The sequence below is a fragment of the Rutilus rutilus genome (genome assembly GCF_951802725.1).
Source record: "Rutilus rutilus genome assembly, chromosome: 25".
Lineage (NCBI taxonomy): Eukaryota > Metazoa > Chordata > Actinopteri > Cypriniformes > Leuciscidae > Rutilus > Rutilus rutilus.
Genome location: NC_140229.1, coordinates 16,250,534 through 16,273,478, shown reverse-complemented (window position 1 = coordinate 16,273,478; position 22,945 = coordinate 16,250,534). Strand labels below are relative to the sequence as shown.

At 37.6% G+C, this 22,945-nt stretch overlaps 1 protein-coding gene across 10 annotated transcripts in view; it reads right to left on the bottom strand.

Moving 5' to 3' along the window:
* Positions 1-22,945, bottom strand: part of cadm2a (cell adhesion molecule 2a) — a 434,133-nt gene that overhangs the window by 69,790 nt on the left and 341,398 nt on the right. For 7 of the 10 annotated variants that reach the window (XM_084400983.1, XM_084400977.1, XM_084400974.1 and 4 more), the window contains one exon: positions 16,787-16,936. In XM_084400983.1, the coding sequence (XP_084257109.1) occupies positions 16,787-16,936 (150 nt within the window). Of the gene's footprint in view, positions 1-16,786; positions 16,956-22,945 lie in introns of all 10 variants that reach the window. The other 3 variants (XM_084400980.1, XM_084400982.1, XM_084400975.1) reach the window with 1 other exon arrangement.

Sequence of the window (22,945 nt, the reverse complement as noted above, 5' to 3'; positions counted from 1 at the left end):
GCACCATAATAAAGCTAACTTGCATAAATTCCCAGAGCAGTTTATTCAGACAGTTATGGGTCGCAATGATTCAAGCGCTCACATTAAACTAATACAATGCGTGCTGGCTTATTATCTGATACATTTCGAGGTGGTGTATGCTGATCACAGAGATGACTGGGTAAACAGGTAGAAATGAAAGAAGATGGTTGGGGAACAGGTTTACTACGTAACATAGTGTTACAGTGTTATACTTTTGCAGAGTAATGCAAAAACACAGCAATAATGTTTCATATGACCCAATGTTCAACAATGGGAATAAATGGAATTTTATTTTCTTCACTGAAACTCAAATTTGACTTATTGTTTTACGATTATATGATATATTACTGTATCTAATGAAATCAACCAACCAACCAACCAACACAGAGCCCTGGTGAACCTCCTTTTTTATAGAATTGCCACTATGACACAGCTGAAAATACTCGTCAGAAATCTAATAGAACAGAAAGGCAATCATAATGCACTGACATGTCAGCTCAATGGAGCGATACAGAGAAAGAGCGAGCAAGGGAGGGGAAGATTTTTTTTTTTTTTTGAATCTGGAGAAATGAGCCATTCAATTGGTTTGGAACTGTTTTAAATAACAACCGTAATTTGAGATGTCACAACAAAAATAACTTTCATTTAAGCTCATCTTATCCTGTCCATCCAGTATGGACTCACTTTGCATGACGGTCTAGATCTTTTAGTATATTTTTTGTTTTGTTTCCATATATTTAGCTTTACCTATAAAATTAGCATGTCAATAGCATTGGTTGTTAGACAGTTAGCACAGCAAAACTCTCTCAAAAACGTTGTGCCTTTAAATATGCACTTTAAAGAAATGACACCACAATCATACACATTCAAACAGACATTGCATTCAATCTTGCCACATGTTATTCCCTTGTGAAAAAGAAGTGTGCTTAATTTTATTGAATGTGCATTTTTGTTGTGTTTAAAAATAAAAGTATATTTAAAAAAGTGCTTGCAGATAATAATATTAATGAAATAAAAGGCCACTTACGTGTATTTAAAGAGAGTACACTTTCATGACTGTTCCTGGTTACACTATGTTAAGGTGTAATTGTTACAGTGTAATTATATACCCATCACCTATTGAACCGTGGGCTACGATGCAAGATATTATAGAAAAATAAAATGTCATCAGCAGGTAGCTAATGGTAAACAAATAGAGCAAGATGAATCGCACTTTGGCAATTGTGGTTTTTATGTGCTAAAAAAGAGAAAAAGGTGAGAGGAGGACACTATGGATGCGGTCATGGCTAGGGAAAAGAGGCCAAATTGGCATGGCAATTTTGTAAGTACAGCTTGAGCTAAGTAGTTTTAAGTTTAAGCGCCATGTCGCGTTGATAAATACGCCATTTCATGTTAGATTTTTATTGGCTAGTCAGTGGACCTAGGTTGTAGCAGCAAACACACTGTGATCATGCTAAATTTCTGACACTGTCAGAAAATTAACGCAGGCTATCTTTGGTCGCAATACCGTAACAACAGCCGTCTTTGAAACTCTCTCACTGTACTGTAATATTAGGTTCTATACGGTAGCATTAGAATGCACAGGCAATGTGTGGAACATATATTGAGTGTGTTACGGTACTAGTATTCATGATATAAAAGTTAACAGAAGTTATGGCTGGCTGTCGCATTGTCCTCCATTAGAAAGGTTATCGTTGTACCTATTAAACAACAGAACATGTACAACATAGGACCACCATTTAGGAGTCACGACCACAGAAATCGCCACACCATTGGTCATCTTTTGCACTTCTTAAGTGAATCAAAAAGCACTCAAGTTAAACTAATTGCATTTAATATCAAATTAAACTATGATTCTTTTTTTTCATTTAATTATTAATAACATGCATTTTAGTGTCCCGAAACATTACATTCACACCCGTGTAATCTTTTTAAAGCATATTATTTCCATAAGTACTCTTTAAAAGTACACTAAAGTGTATTTATTTATTTTTCACAAGGGTTAAAAAAGTGTAGTCCAGAATTTTGAAACTATGGCCATAACTAGTTATAAGTTGATTGTTCGGTTTTGAAAAATAGTATAGTTTTGCAATTCACACACTAACTACTAGATTTATAAATGGCAGTCAGTTTAGTGCGACAGGAAGAACAATTCATATGGAAACTGTTGCTGGGTTGCTGAAAACTCTTCACTCCCAATTCTCCCTCTTTTACTTCATAACTGACAACACCAATGAGCAGCACCGGATGATGATGACTTCATAGGTAGACAGGAAGTGTGAATGTTGTCTGAGTGTGTGAAGGGGAGAATATTTTTTAAGCAAGATGCATGCTGGTTTTAGCCCGCGCTCCTGAGGAACAGTTTGTGACAGTTTGGCACACACTGTAAGAAAATAACGAATTCCAAATATTTTTCTCCTTGTTTGCCTGATACTGCGAGCTGACAGGTCACTTCTCTAATAAGATACCTGTGACTCAGTCTTGTGTAACAAGACGTTCCCCTCAATCATTTTCAAGTGCCTCGCTTACTGGAAGAGAAGACGCAGGGGCTTTATGCCCCTCGTTTTAGATGTAACTTTCCTCAATCTCACACTCTGAGAGTGAATCTCTACATCCATACAACCAAAATAAATTATCTGGACTTTAACTTCTGGGACTGTATCCTACAATTATAATTGATCAGATATACATTACCGTATAATTTCAGATATAGACAAAGAAATAAATACTTTTATTCAGTCAGGATGAATTCATTTAAACAAATGTAACGGTAAGGACGTTTGTAATGTTAATGTTAAAAAAGAAATGCTGTTCTTTTAACTTTCTATTAATCAAAGAATTCTGAAAAAATCACGGTTTCCAGAAATACACTCACCTAAAGGATTATTAGGAACACCATACTAATACTGTGTTTGACCCCCTTTCGCCTTCAGAACTGCCTTAATTCTACGTGGCATTGATTCAACAAGGTGCTGAAAGCATTCTTTAGAAATGTTGGCCCATATTGATAGGATAGCATCTTGCAGTTGATGGAGATTTGTGGGATGCACATCCAGGGCACGAAGCTCCCGTTCCACCACATCCCAAAGCTGCTCTATTGGGTTGAGATCTGGTGACTGTGGGGGCCATTTTAGTACAGTGAACTCATTGTCATGTTCAAGAAACCAATTTGAAATGATTCGAGCTTTGTGACATGGTGCATTATCCTGCTGGAAGTAGCCATCAGAGGATGGGTACATGGTGGTCAAAAAGGGATGGACATGGTCAGAAACAATGCTCAGGTAGGCCGTGGCATTTAAACGATGCCCAATTGGCACTAAGGGGCCTAAAGTGTGCCAAGAAAACATCCCCCACACCATTACACCACCACCACCAGCCTGCACAGTGGTAACAAGGCATGATGGATCCATGTTCTCATTCTGTTAAACGCCAAATTCTGACTCTACCATCTGAATGTCTCAACAGAAATCGAGACTCATCAGACCAGGCAACATTTTTCCAGTCTTCAACTGTCCAATTTTGGTGAGCTCGTGCAAATTGTAGCCTCTTTTTTTTTTTTTTTTTTTTTTATGCTCGTGAGCAGGCTTATTTCATGTTAACAGGATTAGACTGCGGCTTCATAAGCGGAGCTGATACGGGAAGTCCAGCGCAGCGGGATAGTGCACTGTCTGAGATATATATTTTTTCTCATGACTCGTGAGATTGTCGTTTACATTATTAATTTGTTGGAAACGCACATTTATTTTCAACTTGTCGGAGTCGGGCTTTAACTACAGCACAAACTGTTTGCATTGCCCTAAGATTATTTGCGAGTGGCTCTTTCCTTTACACTATTGGAGATGTGGAGAACTTGATGGAAAGTGCTGTCTGTTGTGTCATTCGGAGTTTACCTGGCGCTTTTAGGTTTAAAAAACAGTTTTAGGTTTTTTTGTGGCATTTCCAAGCCATTTAAGACCCAATGTTGTAAAGCAGTTTTTTTTAAAGCAGTTTTTTTTTTTTTTTTTTTTGCTATCATAATTTTTTATGAAGATCATGCAATCATGACCATGCCGCGATTACAGTATATGTCACTCAGGCTTCACTAACGTGATTGGTACCATAGACTATAGGCTAGACCATAGACTGCCATCAAGGCCTCAATGAAGGGGATTATGTTAACAGAAAGGGGGTTTACAATGTAAATGTGCAGCCCAGTGTGATTCTTAATATTCCAGATTAGTAATATTATATCAAAAAAAAAAAGGCAGTTGACTAAAATCTTCCATATCACAAATGTGAAAGCAAAATGGCCAGGATCTGTGCATGACTTAAGAATTTTCAGAGATTCACATTTATGCACATTATTTGAAAGTGGTAGGAAAGTTCCACAATTAAATATCAAGCTCACTGTATTACATACACTTATGCTGATCCTAACAGAACTGCATTTTTTCATAGGTGATTATGACATGTTCCTGCCTGCAGACAGGTGTTTTATGACCCCATTCCCTGACCCAAACCAGTTACAATGCAGCTCTAGCCAGGACAAGGGCACACAATGAAATGAACTTTGGCTAACTAAAGGGAAGATTTCAGTGTCTGAAAAGTCTGAGGGTTGCACACCTGACAGGGCCTGTGACATTGTTGCATGTGCCATATTACACAACATTGCCAAAAAAAAAAAAAAAAACACTTTTCATTAAATGTTTAATAAAAGACAAATATGCTTAGTTCCTTGAGTTTTATTTAAATTGTTCTTTGTAAAGAAAAGCCAGTGGTCAAGTGCCTACAACTTGAGATATTAGACACATGCCTTATGCAACAAATAAAAAGGTAAAGTTGGCTATACACTGCCCACCTGTAGGCCTATGTCAACTTATATTGCAGCCATAAAGCATACAAGTATAAATGAAGTAAAGTTCTTTATGCACTTGCAGGTAGGCTAGTTCCTCCATATGACAGTCATCTGAGAGGGTTTATTCACTGTCCAGTGCAATGGAAACAAATGGACATTACAAAGTCTTATACTTTCTTTCCTTTGGAAAGTTAGAAAATGTCCACTTACTGCACATATTTCAGCCACCACTTTCTTGGGAACAGATACAAGTGTTGGTTAATTATGTAAAAGTGCGCAAAAGAGGAAAACACAATGTCATTACAATGAACTACACTCGGGAAGAATGTGACCAATAACTCATGGCAAAATATTTTTACATTAACATAAGTTTATCAGTTTTCACTTTCACAAGTCAAAGCAATTCATCATTACTCAAGGTTTAACAGTTGAAATGACTATACAGCCTTAATTTAATGCAGCAACAATTATTTTACAGTGTAGGCTACTAAGATTTCTTTCTTTTTTTTTTTTTTGCCTTTTTCTTGGTTGCTTTTATAAACAGACAACCATTTATTTAACAGTGCCTTTTATAAAAGAGACTATAATATAACTAAAACTTTTATTTGTTCCCATGTTCTAGTGTGGCGACATTACAATGAACAAAGTAATTATGAAATTATTAAAATACAAAAATATAGGCTAATAAGTGATAAAAACATCTAACATGGCCACTTCTAACGGATTTAAATTGTCTGCTACTTTTTGCGAGCCCTCTCTCCTGGCTTTTGCAGACTTTGAGGTGTTCCCTGGCGTTTTGATTAAACATTAAAATTCCGAATAAACTTTGACTATTAGTTCTTGCTCTGCTGAGGAGAAAAACTGAGCCCGCTCTTTGGCCATGCTGAGCAGCCAATAGCAGCGTTGCTGATCAATGTTTCTACTATCGATACATATCCCCTTTTAAACCAGCGCATGAACGCGCAATTATCTCAGATAACTCAATCCAGTTATACTAATCATATCCGGCAGGTGTGTTCGAAGAACCTAATGATTAGCACGATGATATCATCTTGGATGTGTAATTTGATCTCGGATGTTTTAAGCAACGTACGAAGAACGGGCCCCTGAGTTGTTTGGGCTTCAATATTCTTCAAAATATCTTTTGTGTTCTGCAGAAGAAAAAGTTACACAGGTTTTGACCGACATGAGGCTGAGTAAATAATGACAGTTTTCATTTTTTGCGGAAACAGTCTCTAAGTAAAATGAACATATTTGTTTATCCTGATTATTAAACGTAAATCAAATAAAAAAAAATAAAAAATCATTTCAAAGTCTTTTCAAAAGACACATACATAAAGAAAAATCAAAGCAACATTACCCTTTCAACAAACCACAAGTTGATGCTAAATGCTTGTGGCGATCATCGTGTTGTGGTTGCCATTACTCTGAACCAGCTCATCCCAGCGTGAACTCAGGGAGCCACTTTTCTTCCATCGATCTGTGTGTCCGACTGTGAAGAATAACTGCAACAAACACCTCAAACGCACCATCATGGAGAGAAGTTACTTCTTCACCAGCGTGCCAATCACATTCAACTACTGAAACAATTGGATAGGTCAGACGAGGTGAGTCATCAGTGTAAAGTATGACTTCTATATACAATTGTGCACTTTCATATTGATGAAAGACAAGGCAGGATGAGGGCCACATTTAAACGAGCTCATGAACACATTTTCGCACATGGTTAATGGGTATTCTGTGCATTATTCCTGTGTAATATGCCATAACACTTATTCTAAATGAGCTAATTTGTTGGTCTGGTGAGCACACAAATCCTGTTAAGGTGTAATTCGAGAGTGGTCAGACTGTGCGGGCTCAAAGGTGAAGAGAGCGGGAGGAATTGTGGGTATTGACGGGCTTTCAGCGAGCAGAAATATTGAGCAGCAAAAAACTGCTGGAGCCCTTGAGAGAACTATAGAGATAGCTGAACTCTCCGTGAGATGCTAAATGTCGAATTAAACAGTCAATCAATTTCAGGGTGAATAAGAGAGGGGAAAAGTGAGCGAGAGAAAGAGTAAGAATGCATCGACACAAGTCAGGCTGGAAATAAATGAGGTCTCGGCTCATAATAAACTCATATTTGTAATAAACAGATGCTGTAGAGCCATAAAATTGTCTTTTTAAATGGAGAGGGATTTGGCTGATGATGCACCATTACACACAGTGTTAATGCCCGACAAGGCCAGGAAGGGCCAGATAGATAGATGAATAGAAAGATGGCACGCTTCTTCTCCATCACACTTTCCTGCTCCCGATCTCTTTAGGTCTCTCGCTGTGGAATGAACATTGAAGAAATTTTGTAGCGAGAGAAGCTAATTTTATTCATAGGACTGAAAGATGGATAAAAGAGAATGAAAAAGAGAGGGAGAAGGAGAAAAGGAAGAGAAGTTGGGAGAAAAAAAGCAATAAAAGATGTATTGAGATTCAGCTGTGTATCAATGCTGCCACACACCACAGAAACAAAACAGCAACAGCCTGAAGCCAATAATGCTACGCTAGTTACACTAATGCTAACAACAAATGACATGTTTGAAGTTTTTACTGAGAGAAATTCATTGTGTAACCATACCCGTGAATAAAGCTTTACAAAAAAGCCCCTCGAATATGATGATTCCTTTGAGAGGACCCCCTTCTATTTCCCATGCATAAAGTAGGCTATTTGTCATGCATTATGCTATAAATATATGTATTGTGATTAATCTCATGATTTCTGACCAGTTTGTATAATGTAGAATTGAATGATACTAATTTCAAATGTATCCATGATCCATCCATCCAGGATCCATCCATCCATCCATCCATCTGCACGGATCAGCTCTAACATCATGACGATATGGTATCGTTACCAATGTTACACACTAAATGCTGCTTTTAAATGAACAAAAGTTATTTTTTGGCGAAATTACATTTCTTTAATAGCCTAAACCAGGGAAAACCTATATGGCACATAGTGGCAGGCACACAGAGGGGTAATTGCTGGCACGTGCACAAAAGTGAGAGATGTGTATTTATTTAGATAAAGTACATCGCACATACAGATCTACATTTTGAGGTAACCATTCAGTTAGGAGCTGTAAATATGATTGTGTTAAATTACGCAAGTCCACGAAAGCGCACAGCTCTGAAAGCACGAGTGCTGCGATTCATGCACACACAAAAGTTACTGACTGATAGAACCGTGATCTATCTATCTATACACACACTACCATTCAAAAGTTTAGTAATGTTTTTTTTATTTTTTTTTATAATATTTTTATTAAACAGGGATACATTAAACTCATTAAAATTGACAGACTTTACATTTTTACAAAAACAAATCATACTTTTTTATACTACAAAACAATCTAATAAATGCAGTCCTTTTGAATTTCCTATTGATCCAAAAAATCCTGCAAAAATTGATCATGCAGGTTCACACAAAAATATTAAGCAGCATAACTGTTTTCAACATTGATAAGAAATGTTTCATAAGCAGCAATTCGTCATATTAGAATGATTTCTTAAAGGGGTCATATAATGGTACATGCACTTTTACAAGTTATAAAAATCCATCCAGTGTTTTTTTTTTTTAATCTCCTTATATGTTTTCCCCCGTCTCAAATCAAGCCGTTTGGAAGCCCCTCCCACGATTGTTGATTGACAGCAGCGTTTCAACACAGACCCGTCCTCGCTCGTGAGCGAGCTGTCATCATAGTCCGCCGTTGTTGATACGCTGGAGCAGAATGGCGTCTAAGCGATTGTGGTGTTCTGTTCTTGGGTGTAATAACGAACACAGTAGTCATTTTGATGTTCCTAAATCCGAACCGCTGAAGACGCAGTGGCTGAGTTTTGTTTTCGAAGGGAATATTCCCCATGATCAACGTCAATGCTTTAATGTTTGCGCGAATCATTTCACAGACCAGATTGCTTTACAAACGAGGGTCAGTATAAAGCTGGTTTTGCTAAGAAGCTGCTCCTGAAAAAAGGATCGGTACCAACTATTCATGTTCCTGCTGAACCTCCAGAATAACTGAAGTGAGTGTAACGTTTTATTAACCTTTATATTAATCTTTATATTAATCTTTGCAAATCGCTTGCTGCACCCTTCACGATGAATGCGGCTAAGGTTTACACTCAGGGTACATTACGGCATGTTTTCTATGTACGACGTTCTCAATATAATTCATAATCCCATGTTTATAATGAACAACGCGTTATGGTTATTGTGTTATTATTACAAACGGTGTACGCACAGAACAGAGGGGCGGGGTGAGCAAAGCTCATTATCATTTAAAGACACATGCACTTAAACAGCGTGCTGAAAACAGAGCTGTTTTTGACCAGGTAAAATTAGTGTTTTCTTATAATACTAATGAGAATTTTTTATTAAAGTATATTACAAACTTTTAATTTAGACCCTAAAGAATCATATTAGCTTGTACAAAAATGTCATTATATGACCCCTTTAAGGATCATGTGACACTGAAGACTGGAGTAATGATGCTGAAAATTCAGCTTTGCCATGACAGGAATAAAATACATCTGAAATTATGTATTTAAACAGGAAAAAAAATATTTTACATAGTAATACTAATAATCCTGTGTTATAAAAATTCACAATATTACTGTTTTTACTGAATGTTTAATCAAATAAATACAGACATAGTGAGCAAAATTTCTTTTAAAAACATAAAAATAATTTGACCAACCCAAAACTTTTAAAGGGGTGGTTGATTATGATTTCACTTTTTAACTTTAGTTAGTGTGTAATGTTGCTGTTTTAGTATAAACAACATCTGCAAAGTCATGCAACACTCAAAGTTCAAAGCAAAGGGAGATATTTGCTTTTAAATAAATAGTTTTTTTATGGACTACAACAAATGGCTGGTAGGGACTACACGACATTCCTCCATGGTTAGTGACATCACCAACCCTAAAATTTACAATAAACCCCGCCCCCCGAAACACGATTTATAGATGATCAAGACAGAATATGCTAATAAATGACTAGAAGATAACTACACATAAGCTACATAAATTCATCAACTAACCATTCAGGAATGTTGTCTACATGTTGTCACCTCTTCTTGAGTCTCTCCATCTTTCTGACTCTGGTTTGAACATGAAAGGCTAGAAGTTTTTGAAAATTTGAGTGCACGTCTGTGTGAGGTAAAAGGACATGAGCTGTTGAAGCTCCGCCCTCTGTGCTGGGAGCAGCAGCTCATTTGCATTTAAAGGGACAGGCACAAAAACAGTGTTTTGCTCACCCTCAAAAAGTGAGGTGTGTCAAAGAGACCGGTGTGTATCACAGGTGTTGCTCATTAGCACTCGCTCCACTCACACGGCTTTTCGGCCCCACCCCGCTTGTCACATATATATAGCCAGATCCCAGACTTTAAACCTGGTATGAGCTCTTGGTCTACCTAATTGTGGCAGCCAGACCTCTTTGGCTAAGCTAATAGACGCTTGGTTGAGCTGGTTAACCATGTTTCCAAATACAGCTAGGCCTGATTCACCACTTTAAGCAGGTATGTCCTGTTTTTTTGTTTTGTTTTTTTCGCAGCAAAGCCTGCAGTTCTGCCCCAAACAACTCGTTTGGTGGGGTCTTATTTCACATTGCATCCAGTTACAAACCAAGAGCCGTGCACACACGCAAAGCAATAAAAAACTGGAGCAGAAACACAAAGAAAGAGATGCAAGGAATAATAATGTGAACTGGCAGTGGGAGAATAATGGAGCACCTGTAGATGCCAAGAGAAATTATCCTGCTCGTTTTCTCTCTGTTCTGTCTGTTTGAGAATGTGGCAAAATTCAACGCCGTGGGATCGAAGAAAGATGAGGAGGTCTGTGGACTACAGCCACACACTCTTTACTCTAGTAATTACATCCCTTTCTCAAGGGCACCTTGTCCTCCAGCCTCACATTCGAGTCAGAGAGAGTTGTGGGACGGTGTATGACCACACATGTACAGAACAAAAGCGTAATTGAGGCACTACAGTGATTAGCCTCAGTGCCATTCGTTGAGAACGCACATCTGCACCTGTGCATGGACTCTATGGGCCTTCACTGGCAGATGATAAAAAAAATAGCAGCTGTAAATATTTCCCACAAACCCCCTTTGGCCATGCACAAAATTTCTGAAATCTCCCTTCCTCCCTTCCCTCATTTTCACTTTCCTTGAGGCTGCAAAACTATCCAAAACCTGTAAAGAGCAGCACAATGGAGCACTTTTCCCACACATGCACTTCACACACCCATCACTGAGTGACATGAGAGAGAGACAAAACTGCTTGGAGACCAACGGACAAACTTTAAAAAAAGGGCTACAGAAAAACATTCATGATTCATGACTTACAAATTGCCATCATTGTAACAATTACCTATTTAAATTTAGACTTAAAAGACATCTTAAATTGCGCCTACTAAAAAGAGCTCTATGCAAATTGTTTCCATTGTTTACACCCTTTTTATTGCTCAATATTATGTGCTTCAGTCAGGTTTTCTGAATGTGCATAGAGATATAAAGTGCTTGTTGTCTTAAGCTAAAAAAATGTGACAACATATTTTATAAACACTCATGAGTCAAAAAAAAGAAACACTCATACAACACTTAAATCACCATATTTAAACAAGCTCAAACTGCTCTTTTGAGTAGAGGAACAAACTCACCCTGACACTTCAAAATCAGGATTTCCCCCTCGGCTTTCAATTAAAATGAAAAACTCAACACAATAATAATAATAAAAAAACGTAATCCACTTAAATTTGTAAAATAGATGTTTGCTTAATGCATTTATGTTGGGACTACACGAATCATTTTCATTGGCATTAACTGAAACTGACCAAGGGACTTCTAATTCCCAGAATGCTTTGCATGAGAATGGATAGGGAGAGTAACAGTTGAAATGAAGTGTTATTTAATATGTTTTTGTTTAAGAGGGAAACTGTTATGTTGAGATTTAGAAGAGTCTGTTATTATAGTCTGTTTTTATATTTTTCTTGAATTCTTAAATTGTTTTATTTTACAGTGAACTATTACAATAGTAACACTTCTTATTTCGTTTTTATTTTAATATTTTGTATCATTTATTTATTATTTTCTTTTATTATTATTATTTTATAACCATATTTATATATAATCCCAATATTTTTTTCCAAATTGTGCACAGCAAACCCTTATTTTTTGTACTTGCCTTTTATTAATTATTCCTAAAAAAATGCAATTAGATTTGCCCCCAAATTGTGCAGCCCTAACTCTCCGTACAAAAATTTCTTTGCATTGTCGGCTTACGAATGTATGTGATGGTCTGAACTTAAAATGTTTATCGCACTCGTCTTGGTATGATGAACAGGCCTTTATTTTCTAGATCTAAGATTTTTTTTTTTTGCAAAGACGAGCCAAATCTGAAACAATGATCTACATGGCGTAGCAGACAATTAAATTTGTGAGTACTTGAGTGATTGATGTTTTCTGTCAGGACTGACATCAGATAGACTGACAGCTTGCAAGGATAAACTATTCAACCAGCTCCTGGTACAAACTAGAGACATTTCCTCCTGGTTCAGCTAGATTGCAGCAAGCTCTAAATCAAATCAGAAGCCATCCCTAGCAGGCGGATTTCACAACCCCCCCCCCCTTATCGCCTCCTCTCCTCTGGATGTGTTTCTTATTAAACTGTTTCCCAAATGTGAAACTTTTTTTGTCGTATCTGAAGCTCATAGTGTTAATAATTAAGTCCTCGCTCTGGCATGAAAAGCACATTCTCGCGATCGAGTGACTTAGTCTACACACCTTTTTGCAGTCAACACAGCATATCTAAACAACCGTCCTCTCCAGCACGGATAAAAACACACATGGACATCCTCGCAGGTGCCGGTCGGCCAATCACAAAGTTCCTCCCACAGAGCCTGCTTCAGGAGAATGTAATTGTAGGAAACGCTGTGCTGGCACAGCATGAGAGCATATCTGCACAAATTAACCATAGACTGATGCAGAAAAACAAGCAGGTGTGGATGAGAGCTGGGCCAAGGTGAGGAGTTAAATTACAGTAATCATCTGTGACACAAAATATTCAAGCGTTAATAATCAGTGTGGTATTACAACAGCTAATGAAAACATATGGAAGTGCAAAAGAGCCTGTCATATCATTTTCAACCACAAGCCTGAAACCTAACTTTCCTTAAAGGAGTCATAATGTAGAAATTTCACTTTTCCACGAGAATCAATGTATGTTATGATTGCATAATGATTATACACTGGCCGGGAAGCCGATATTTAAAAGTGAAGCGTTTGTTTACCTCGGGGTTTGTAAAATAGGCCACGTGCACGCGCACGAAAAAACGAGATTTTGATTTCTTCCCCTTCTTGACGTCAAGACGGGGGAGGATATACCAAATATGGACACCGCAAACCTATGCCGCGGGAAGCCCGCCCCTCTCCCCCTCAGATTCAGTTTAGTTGACTCGAGAAAGATGGAGAAATCGAGTGCACACCTGAGATGCTCTGTGGGTGACTGCCACAAACAACATGCAAATGTGTTTTATCTACCAAAAACGTACGAAACTATCAGGGAACAGTGGATGAAATTCATTTTTAATGACGCTGTCCCAACAACTCTTTCAAGTGGCGTATCGTTAGGTGTGTGTGCTAAACATTTTACACCGGAATCTTTTACAAATTTGGGGCAGTATCAGGCGAACTTGGCCTCGAAGCTCCGTTTGGGAAAAGGTGCCATCCCAACCATCAGGGACTTGCCAGAAATTGAAAAGGTAAGACTGTGTTTTTATTGCTCTACTGTGGTTAACAAATAGCAGCTAACAGCTAATGCGGCTATTGTATGTAACGTTACCTTCGAGGTAAACACGGGGAATGGACTCTACGAATGCTAGCCACATCTTTCCACTTTGTTTTACACTAGCAGCTACAGTAGTGACGGTACAGGAGTCCATGCTCAGTGGCTAAAACTGTTTAAATGCAAGTATGAAAACAATATACCACTAAACATTATTAGCCAAACTCATGCAAAACATGCAGTTTGAAAATAGCTTTTTAGTGGGGCTTCTGTAAGAATGTATCTGGCAATGGTGTATTTTTTCTTTTTTCTTTGGTTGTGATTACAATTTCACTAACAATAAGTACCGTCACATTTATTGAGCTATTGCAGTATTTTGTCTATGTTTTTGTACCGCTTGGAAGTAGTAAAATACATTCCTGCAACCAATCAACGCGCCCCTCATTTGACCGTCCACGACAGCCAAAACATCGCATCAGATCTCGCGAGACAATAATGCCTTTAGAAATAAGGGTCTGAGGGGCTCTGTGTTGATTTTTTTTCCACTTTTCTTTTTTAGAAGTGCCTAAAATACTATAATAGAGCATTTGGGTATCCAAGGTAACACAACATTATGACTCCTTTAAATGAAAAGGTTCATTATATGCTAAGCTCAATCAACAGCATTTGTGGCTTAATGTCAATTAACTCAGACAATTATCTAAATTAATCTAATCTAATGTGAGTTACATCATAGATTTGTCTCAAACCAGAGTATGTAATGCATTTGATGAAGAACCTATCGACTCTATGGGCCAGACGTTTGGGTCTGACCTTAAGAACAGTTATGAAGTAATATGAATACAATAAGAACAAACTATGGCCATTTTTGCATAATATGCAATATAGGAATTACATTGGTAACACATAACCAGTTCATCCACATCAGAAAACAATAAACAATAATAATGAATGTAAGTGTTTTAACAAAAAAAATTGCTTCAAATGTCTGCTTAAAAAAACATAAGAGAGGCAATACTATAATTATCTGTGGTAATCATCATTATGCCAGAGGTTTTGAAACCCCAAACCCAGAACATTCCTTTAAGAACTTGGGTATTATTAACATGCCCCGCCCCCTGGGAAATCTCATTGGCTAAATTCATGCTTCACATTGCTGCATATTCAACACCAAATATGTTCTGATTGGCTGTGATTAGGGCTGCATGATTTGGGGGAAATTCTAAATATAAAAAATGCATTATTATTACAGAACAATTTTCTTTTTAAATCTAGTTAAGAAAAATAACATTTTTACTTTACAATTAGAATTAGATTAGATTAGAATACTATAAATTAAATTATAATACTAATACTTATAATACATATAAAAGAACACAGTGCCGTGCTTCACTTTGCTTCAATTTCCAGGATGTACAAACTACTTGTCGGTGGCAACTTCCGAATACTTCAAACCGTAATCAGTGTGTGTTCCACAATAGAAAAGACATCCAGTTTTGGAACGACATGGGGCCGATTAAATGTTGAAATTGTTCAAGACATGAACTAACAAGCCACAATTTTTTTCTAAATTGGGGAGAAAATTCTAAATCACTCAGTGGGATTTCATGTTTCTGTCTGCTCTATGTAGAGATGGAAGTCAGTTGCCTCTGAACACAAAGTCACCACCTGAACGCATAAATCAGACTTTCAAAGCTAATTGTTATTCTACTTCCATGTATTCTCTGATCACGCCATACACGTCAGAGTCTGTGTGGGCCAGGAAACACTAAGCTATCTTTGACACATGGATCTTTTATAAATCAAAGGACATTTATTATCTCCGTACAAACAACCTGGGGAATTCTCAGATATGGAGCGCCACAATATCATTATAAAATCCAATCCGCCTGGTGTATCGAATACGTCCCATGATTACTTCCACACGAAAAGCTCTGCTGACATAATGAATGGGGCATTTGCCGAGTCTGTGATAACGCTCCTGCTCTGTATTGATCTGATCTGGGAACAGTAGATATCTTTAACGTTGCAGTGGAGAGTCCCTTAAATGGCTCACCTCCCATACCTCATTTATCAAATGTAATCTGTTAGTATTCCACAACATTAATCAAGCTGCTGTCCCACTTTCCCATGTATGTGCGTCCATGTGCTCTCATGACTGTATGTGTGGGAGTCTGCGAGATTGTCTAGTTGTTGATTTTGCGTCTGCTCTTGATTAAGGGTGTTTACAGGTAAAAGTGTGTCTTATAAAGCTTTGCTGGGCCTAATATTGATTCTCTACAGGAATTTATAGTCAACCAATCATACAACAGGTGAACACAAAGCCATTTTACAACAACCAGCCCGGTGTGGAAGAAAATCCAGATGATGTATCCACCCTTTAACTCAGACAATGAGATACAGTTGTAAATCTTTGTACATACAAATGGGATTCTGAAGCTTTCTTTCAAGACCACCTACATAGCCAGCCACCTTCAAAGGCAACACCCTAACTGTCATGAAACTTTATAAGTGAACGATTTGGAACACTCTAGATCGGTACAACTTACAAATAGAGCTTTGGGATTCAATTCAAAACTGATTTCAAAAGAAGCAAGAGAGTACTTTAATGAGCTTTGTTACAATCTTGGTTTTACTTATTATTGTTACTGAACTTACGTATTTACCATGTTGTATTTAAGTTTTCACTGAGCTCGTCCGCCATTTTGGATAAAATTTTTTCCCCTCAGGTCTTCTTGGAGTTAGCTTTTCACTGAACTTGTCCGCCATCTTGGATTTAATAGACTTAAAATAGTTAGGCCGAAACAAGGTATCTTACGACTTAGCATATCATTTTAAGGCATCATAGAGGCATTCCTGATATAAAGGTGGTTTCAAAAGGAAGTTTAGAGCACACTTTGTGTGCTTAAAATGCTTAAACTAGGTTTTGAAACAGAATTCACACAGTTTATACAAGATTTTAGCAATCTCTCATCACAATCTTAGCAGTAGTAAAAGAGCGCAATCCCTTAAAGTTCCTCCATTAAAAATCTCATTCAGTTGAGGTCCCTCGTCCACCTGATAACACCCAAGACAAAGATACGAATCCCTGTGAGTTTAGTGGCAATCACTCACTCACCTTTCTTGTCCCCAAAGAAGAGTGTCTGTTGTGCAGGGTTTGACCACTGGAGGGAGGTGTTGTCATTGTGTTCCACACGGCAGGTCAAGTTGGCTATCCCTCCTTCTGTCACAGTCATGTTCTGGACTAGAGGGAACTGGCCTTGGGCTCCTGGAAGAGAAAGATGAAACTAGGTGAGAGACAGTCACAACCACAGCAACATATGGAGCATTCAAACTTTAGCGGAAGCACTCAACATGAAGCTATGAATAGAAAGAAGAAAGAAGAAAAAGCCAAAACACGCAAAACGCAGCGCTTGGGAAGAGAAAACAGCCCTTTTCACAGAAGTTCTTGTAATATTAATGCCACATAAAAAACTACCAAGCATTACGTTTTACTGACGGTTAAAAATAGAGAATGGCGGAAAAAAATACAATCCAGTCAGTCAAAGTGACAGATAATGATTATTTGCAGCTAAGATGTGTTTTCCTGAAGCCCAGATCATGTGGTTTGGTTTGTGGAAGAGCTGCTCCAGAAAGAAAGAGTGGAAGATCTAAACACTGGTGAAAAGTACAGAAGGCGATGAAAGTTACGTGCATCATTCAACACTAATTTAACATAATCTGAACCAGTCTGAAAAAAGACGATGAGAGCAAGCAACTGCTAAACTCTTGCCTTCAGAAACACAAGATCCGTGAAGGAACATTTAGGTCTATTTTTAAAGGCGATCAGATGACAATAAGCAACTTTTGTGATAGGAATTCTTTCTGGAGGTGTCATAGGAAATGAGGACTCTTCAGAAATGAGAATACATTTTTGTTTTAGATAGCAAAGTCGGCACCATCATGTTATGGTGTCATGGAAGCCCAATGTTTTTTAAAAGCCTCAAATCCATTTCTTGTATTACATTTTTTTTTCAGATATTCTTTGCTCTAGAAGGGTAAGTTGAAACTGTTGAAAAAAACTTATAATGAAAAAAATTATATACATACACACACACACATATATACACACACACACACACACACACTGTAAAAAGTGAACAGTTGGATCAACTTAAAAAAATTACTTCAATTGGTAACACCTAAAGAAATTAAGTTTTCTCAACTTAAATTATCACGTTTTATCGTGAAACCGTGATAATTTAAGTTGAGAAAACTTAATTTCTTTAGGTGTTACCAATTGAAGTAATTCTTTTAAGTTGATCCAACTGTTCACTTTTTACAGTGCATATATATAGATATTTTTTTTTATATAAATTATTTCATATACATATGTAGGAAATAGACTGAAGGCGCAAATTTTCACAGGTAAAATTCAGCCATTTCACTAAGAATACCTTTTCTTTTTTTCTTTTTTTTTTATATTTCACAACGGGGTTAAATTTGGTCACACTGATTCCCTTTGTTGACCAAGCTGCTTGGTTTGAAAGTAATTTCTGTGTGAGCTGTGCTTGACACATCAATACACTACTGACAACAGACAATGGATCTTTTTTCCCCAGCAATATTTCACCAAAATGTGAACTAAGAATGTCACTTGAAGAAGTGTAACCTAAATACCTAAAGACAACAGATAAGAGTCGCTCGTGAGCCCTTGCTCACTACGATCTGAGCAGAAGACTGAATAAAGGTTTAGCTCAGTGAGAAATAATTCACAAACTGACATCCATCACGGCACCCCAGGGTTAGACAGGTAATAACAGATCACCTTGTGCAGGGAGGGGACTCATAGGGGAGCTAATGAAAAACTGTACACACACACACACATATATAGACAACCCTGGAGAGGACATGATAGATGAATAATCTGTATTTATTTAAAGTGAAGAAGTGATGACTCACAGACCAGAGGTCAACATCTCCAGCACCACCGCTGCCAGACAACAAGACTTCAGGAGAGATGAAAAATGTTAGAATGTGATGTAATAGGTAAAGGAGAAGGACGATGGCAAGATGGAAGAGAAATGCACGTCCTAACCAGTCAACTTTCGAGAGTGAAGTCATTTTTTAATTCTATCTAAAAGGGAAATGATGAAAATAGCAACAAAACACCCAGAGAAGTCATGGATTAAAATGTATTAGATGTGATTTAGCGCATGATTAGGACACGGTGCAGCACAGTTTGGTGGTTGATGAGAGAAATAGAGATCGACGGGTATCTAGCTCGATTCAACTCTGCAAATTTAGCATTCTTTTCTGTTCGCTGCTAATTGCAGCGTGTCACAATTAGCCTGATTTGAGGGCCTGTCCAGATATGGTATATTTTCATAAGAGAACCAGGAGGACAAGAAAGAGTGAGAGACAGAGACAGAGACAGAGAGAGAGATCTGCTAAGGGCCTCTCCACAGGCTTCCTGACAGAATAGCACATCGGCCAGCTGTGGTGCTTATTTCTTTTCCGTGCCTCTGGCAGTCACATTACACGCGCGCACACACACACACACACTGAAGAGCTGTTGATTTGGGATTTATTTAATTTCCTCGCTTGTTTTAGTGAGACAGAAACACTTGCATATTCCACAGTTATGATTATTACTATCACACTGTAGCTTAACACTGTAATGTGGATGATGCAACTCAAAAATGATTTATTTGCATCAAACTTGAGGTTCATGTATAATAAAATGTGAAAACATGAGCTACGTTTTTTGACAAATATTTGGCAAAATGGTTTGGCACGTTCACACAGGAGCTAAACACAGTTCAGTTGTGAATTCAGTTCTGTTTCAGTACAAAATCTGGATTCTGTAAATGATCCGACTCCCTTGAATTCAAAAGAACTCAAATGGGATTTTGAGAGTTTTGTAAAGCATAATCGCGATATTTGATCTAGTGGTTGACCAAAATGGATTTTTCAATGCTGATGCCATCAAGAGAGCAAGGTGGCTGATATAAAACCAAATTATACTCTTATATTATATATATTATACTCTTAAAAATAAAGGTGTCAATAAAGGTTTTTTGTTTGTAAGTAGAAATTCATTAGAAAAAACATCTTAAAATACTTTTAAGTTCTTAAAATAATACCTTTTTTCTTCAGAAAAAAACTTTTTCCATTATTTTCTTATGGGGTGGTGTGGCGCAATGGATAAGACACATGCCTTTGGTGTGAGGGACCCGGGTTCGAATCCACTGTGAGACACCAATGTGTCAAGACACTTAACCCCTAGTTGCTCCAGAGGCGTGCGACCTCTGACATATATAGCAATTGTAAGTCGCTTTGGATAAAAGCGTCAGCTAAATGAATAAATGTAAATGTAAATGTAAATAAACAACCTATTGTGCATGGGAAAAGTTCAATGGATGTGAAAGGATCTACATAGAACCACCGATACCAATTCATACTGCACCGACCGACACTGACCAATCACCAGATTGCATTATGTCACATATATATATATCTGCATTCAAGTGCTGGTGTTCTCAGCACTGTCAAAATAAAAGTCCGGCCAAACAGAAAAGCTTATGCTGATATTTTTTAAAAAAGAGCCAAATATTGGCCCATATATTTCGTCCTTGACTATGTATAACCAACCACTATTTTGAACACAATGTTGAAATCTGCCATATTTGCTTTTAAGAAAAAGAATCAGGCACTTGTCTATTATAATATAATGAAATATTAGCCTAAATTTTGAATGGCCGTTAGTACAAAATAACTTTATTGGTCCAGATGGTATAGTTGCAGCATGCTAACAAGCCAAAACATGACCCCATGGGTCGTCTTGGCTCAGGGCACATATGAGACAGTAGAGTAGGTCATTTACTACCTGATTAAGGTCTCCAACAATCCACAGCATAAGAGGAGGAGGAGGAGGAGGAAAGAGTCAGAGAAATGGATCTGTATTACTCTAGGTAGGCAGGATACATTATTCATCTGTATTTTGCATGAAGCATGGCCTGCCAGCCCTGTCTCTAGTTCTCTCTCTCTGCTTTCTTGATCTCTGCCATCTTCTCCTGCCTCATTTTCTCATCCCCATCCCTCATCACTCTTCTCTCTATAATCAGGAGAAAGGGTCAAGATCCATGGGAAATCAGTCATGGGAAACTGCTCCAAAACTGTAGGTGCAAATCTGGTTCTATTTTTACACATATGTGGTTGATGACAAACATTTAAGATTAATGAAATGTGTCAACTTAGGAAATCCCAAGAGGGCCCAAAACTGTGTGAATGTAAAAGATGATCTTATTTGAGGTGTCACCATTCAGGAAAAATAGTGCTAACTAGGAGCCTGGTAATGATTATTATAAACTAAGAATGTATGGCATCAACATCTCCAGTGTAGCTGCTACTAGCCAACGGGAAGTCTAAACATGTTTATATATATATATATATATATATAAATTAAATTACATATATAAATAATTAATATTAATTACATATGCCTATATATTATAGTAAATTCTAATAATAAATTGCGCAGTAGTTTTAGGCCTAAGACAGGCTCTTCAAAGTCCTTCATGGACAATTCATGCTGTTTCCATCCTACTCGCTGTACACTGGAAATATGTTAAGTTTTGGACAGGTCTACCATTAATGCAAAGAGTATTTTCGAGATGTGCTTCCAGCTATTCAGAAATGTCTCTTATTTTGCATATTTCCTGCTAAGAGCGCTTATGAATAACAAACTGCTGAGAGACACCTAAAACTACCCACAATGCCACAGTCATCAGCACTGAAGCTGAAAACATAATACTTTAAAACATACACTGGAAAAAAAAAGGTTTCAAAATGGAGTCAATCCACCAAATTATACTCAGCTGAAGTTAAAAGTTCAACCCTGAGGTAACTCGCAACACAAAACTTGAAGGAAAATGAATAATGAGTAAAGAAGTAAAGCAGTGTTTCTAGCATAAAATGTGCATTGCGGCATTTCAATTCATACAGGAAGTTTATGAAAGGTCAAAAAAAAAAAAGTTTATATCATTCCCTCTACTCAACTTACTGAATTACACACATTGAACAATGAGCTATTAATGAAGTTTAATTCACTAATTCACTTATACTGAAGTAGATTTATGAATCGGATCATTTTAGCCTTTATTTTACCTCGAAACTTCTTTGTTAGACATTTTTTTGGAACAACAATTTTATTTAGGTCAAAGGATTTAAAACTATTCGATTTTAAATGTACTGTACATGAATAAATTTACTTTTTTATGTACATTACTGATCTTACTGTAAGCTTCACTCAATACATCACATTGCAGAAGTAAAATGGGTTACAAACAGCAATTGACGTTGACTACTTGTACCTTAAAAAAAAAAAAAAAGACACTAAATCATATCATTTTATAAATTGGTCCAAGCTTCTTTACTCTGTAGGCTAAAAGGTTATCCAAAGAGGGTCGTTTTTACATCTTCTTGTTCTTTTTGTTTGGTGATACTGCTATTGAGACACTTTGGGCCCTATCTTGCACCCAGCGCAATTGACTTTGTACACCGACGCATGTATCATTCCAATTTTGCACCCGCGCAAAGCGGACTTTTCCCTCCACAGATGCACGTCGGTTAACTAAGAAATACACTTGCGTGCGCCTGGCAAATCCGCCGTTAAAATAGCAATCCACTTTAGAACAAGCACGCCTGCTCTTAAAGGGAATGTGAGATGTCGCTCTGATTGGTTTATTTCACGTTACGCCCAAACCACACCTATGAATAATGAAGCTACTTCAGACCAACCCATTTAAGATTAGCTTCGGGCGCAAGAGTCATTTATCCCGCCGGGAAAATAGCAACAGCGCCCAAGACCCGCCCACAAAGTTACTTGCGCTTTGCGCTTGACACTTGCGTTTCAGATCGTTAAAATAGGGCCCTTTGTGTGTGTTGCGATGATTTGATCAAAACCAGCAAGATCATATGTGGACTTAATAGAGCGATGAGGTGAGTTCTTCCGCCTTCCTCTGTGGTCAGTGGCGTCTGATGGAGACGGGTCTCTCCGGGGGTCTGGTCTGTCTAATGAAAGTTGAGCTCTCTCTCTGTATGTCTCCCATCTCCTCTTCTCCTCTGTTTCTCCTTCCTGTGTGTACATCCCTCCCTCTCTCTAAGCTCAACGAGCAAAAATATAAAATTAGTTCCAGTCTCTCCTAAACCGTCCTCAATAACTCTCCCACTGAGAGGTAGAAAACAAAGAGAGAAAAGTCTCATGTGACGTAAAGGAACTGACATATTAAATATT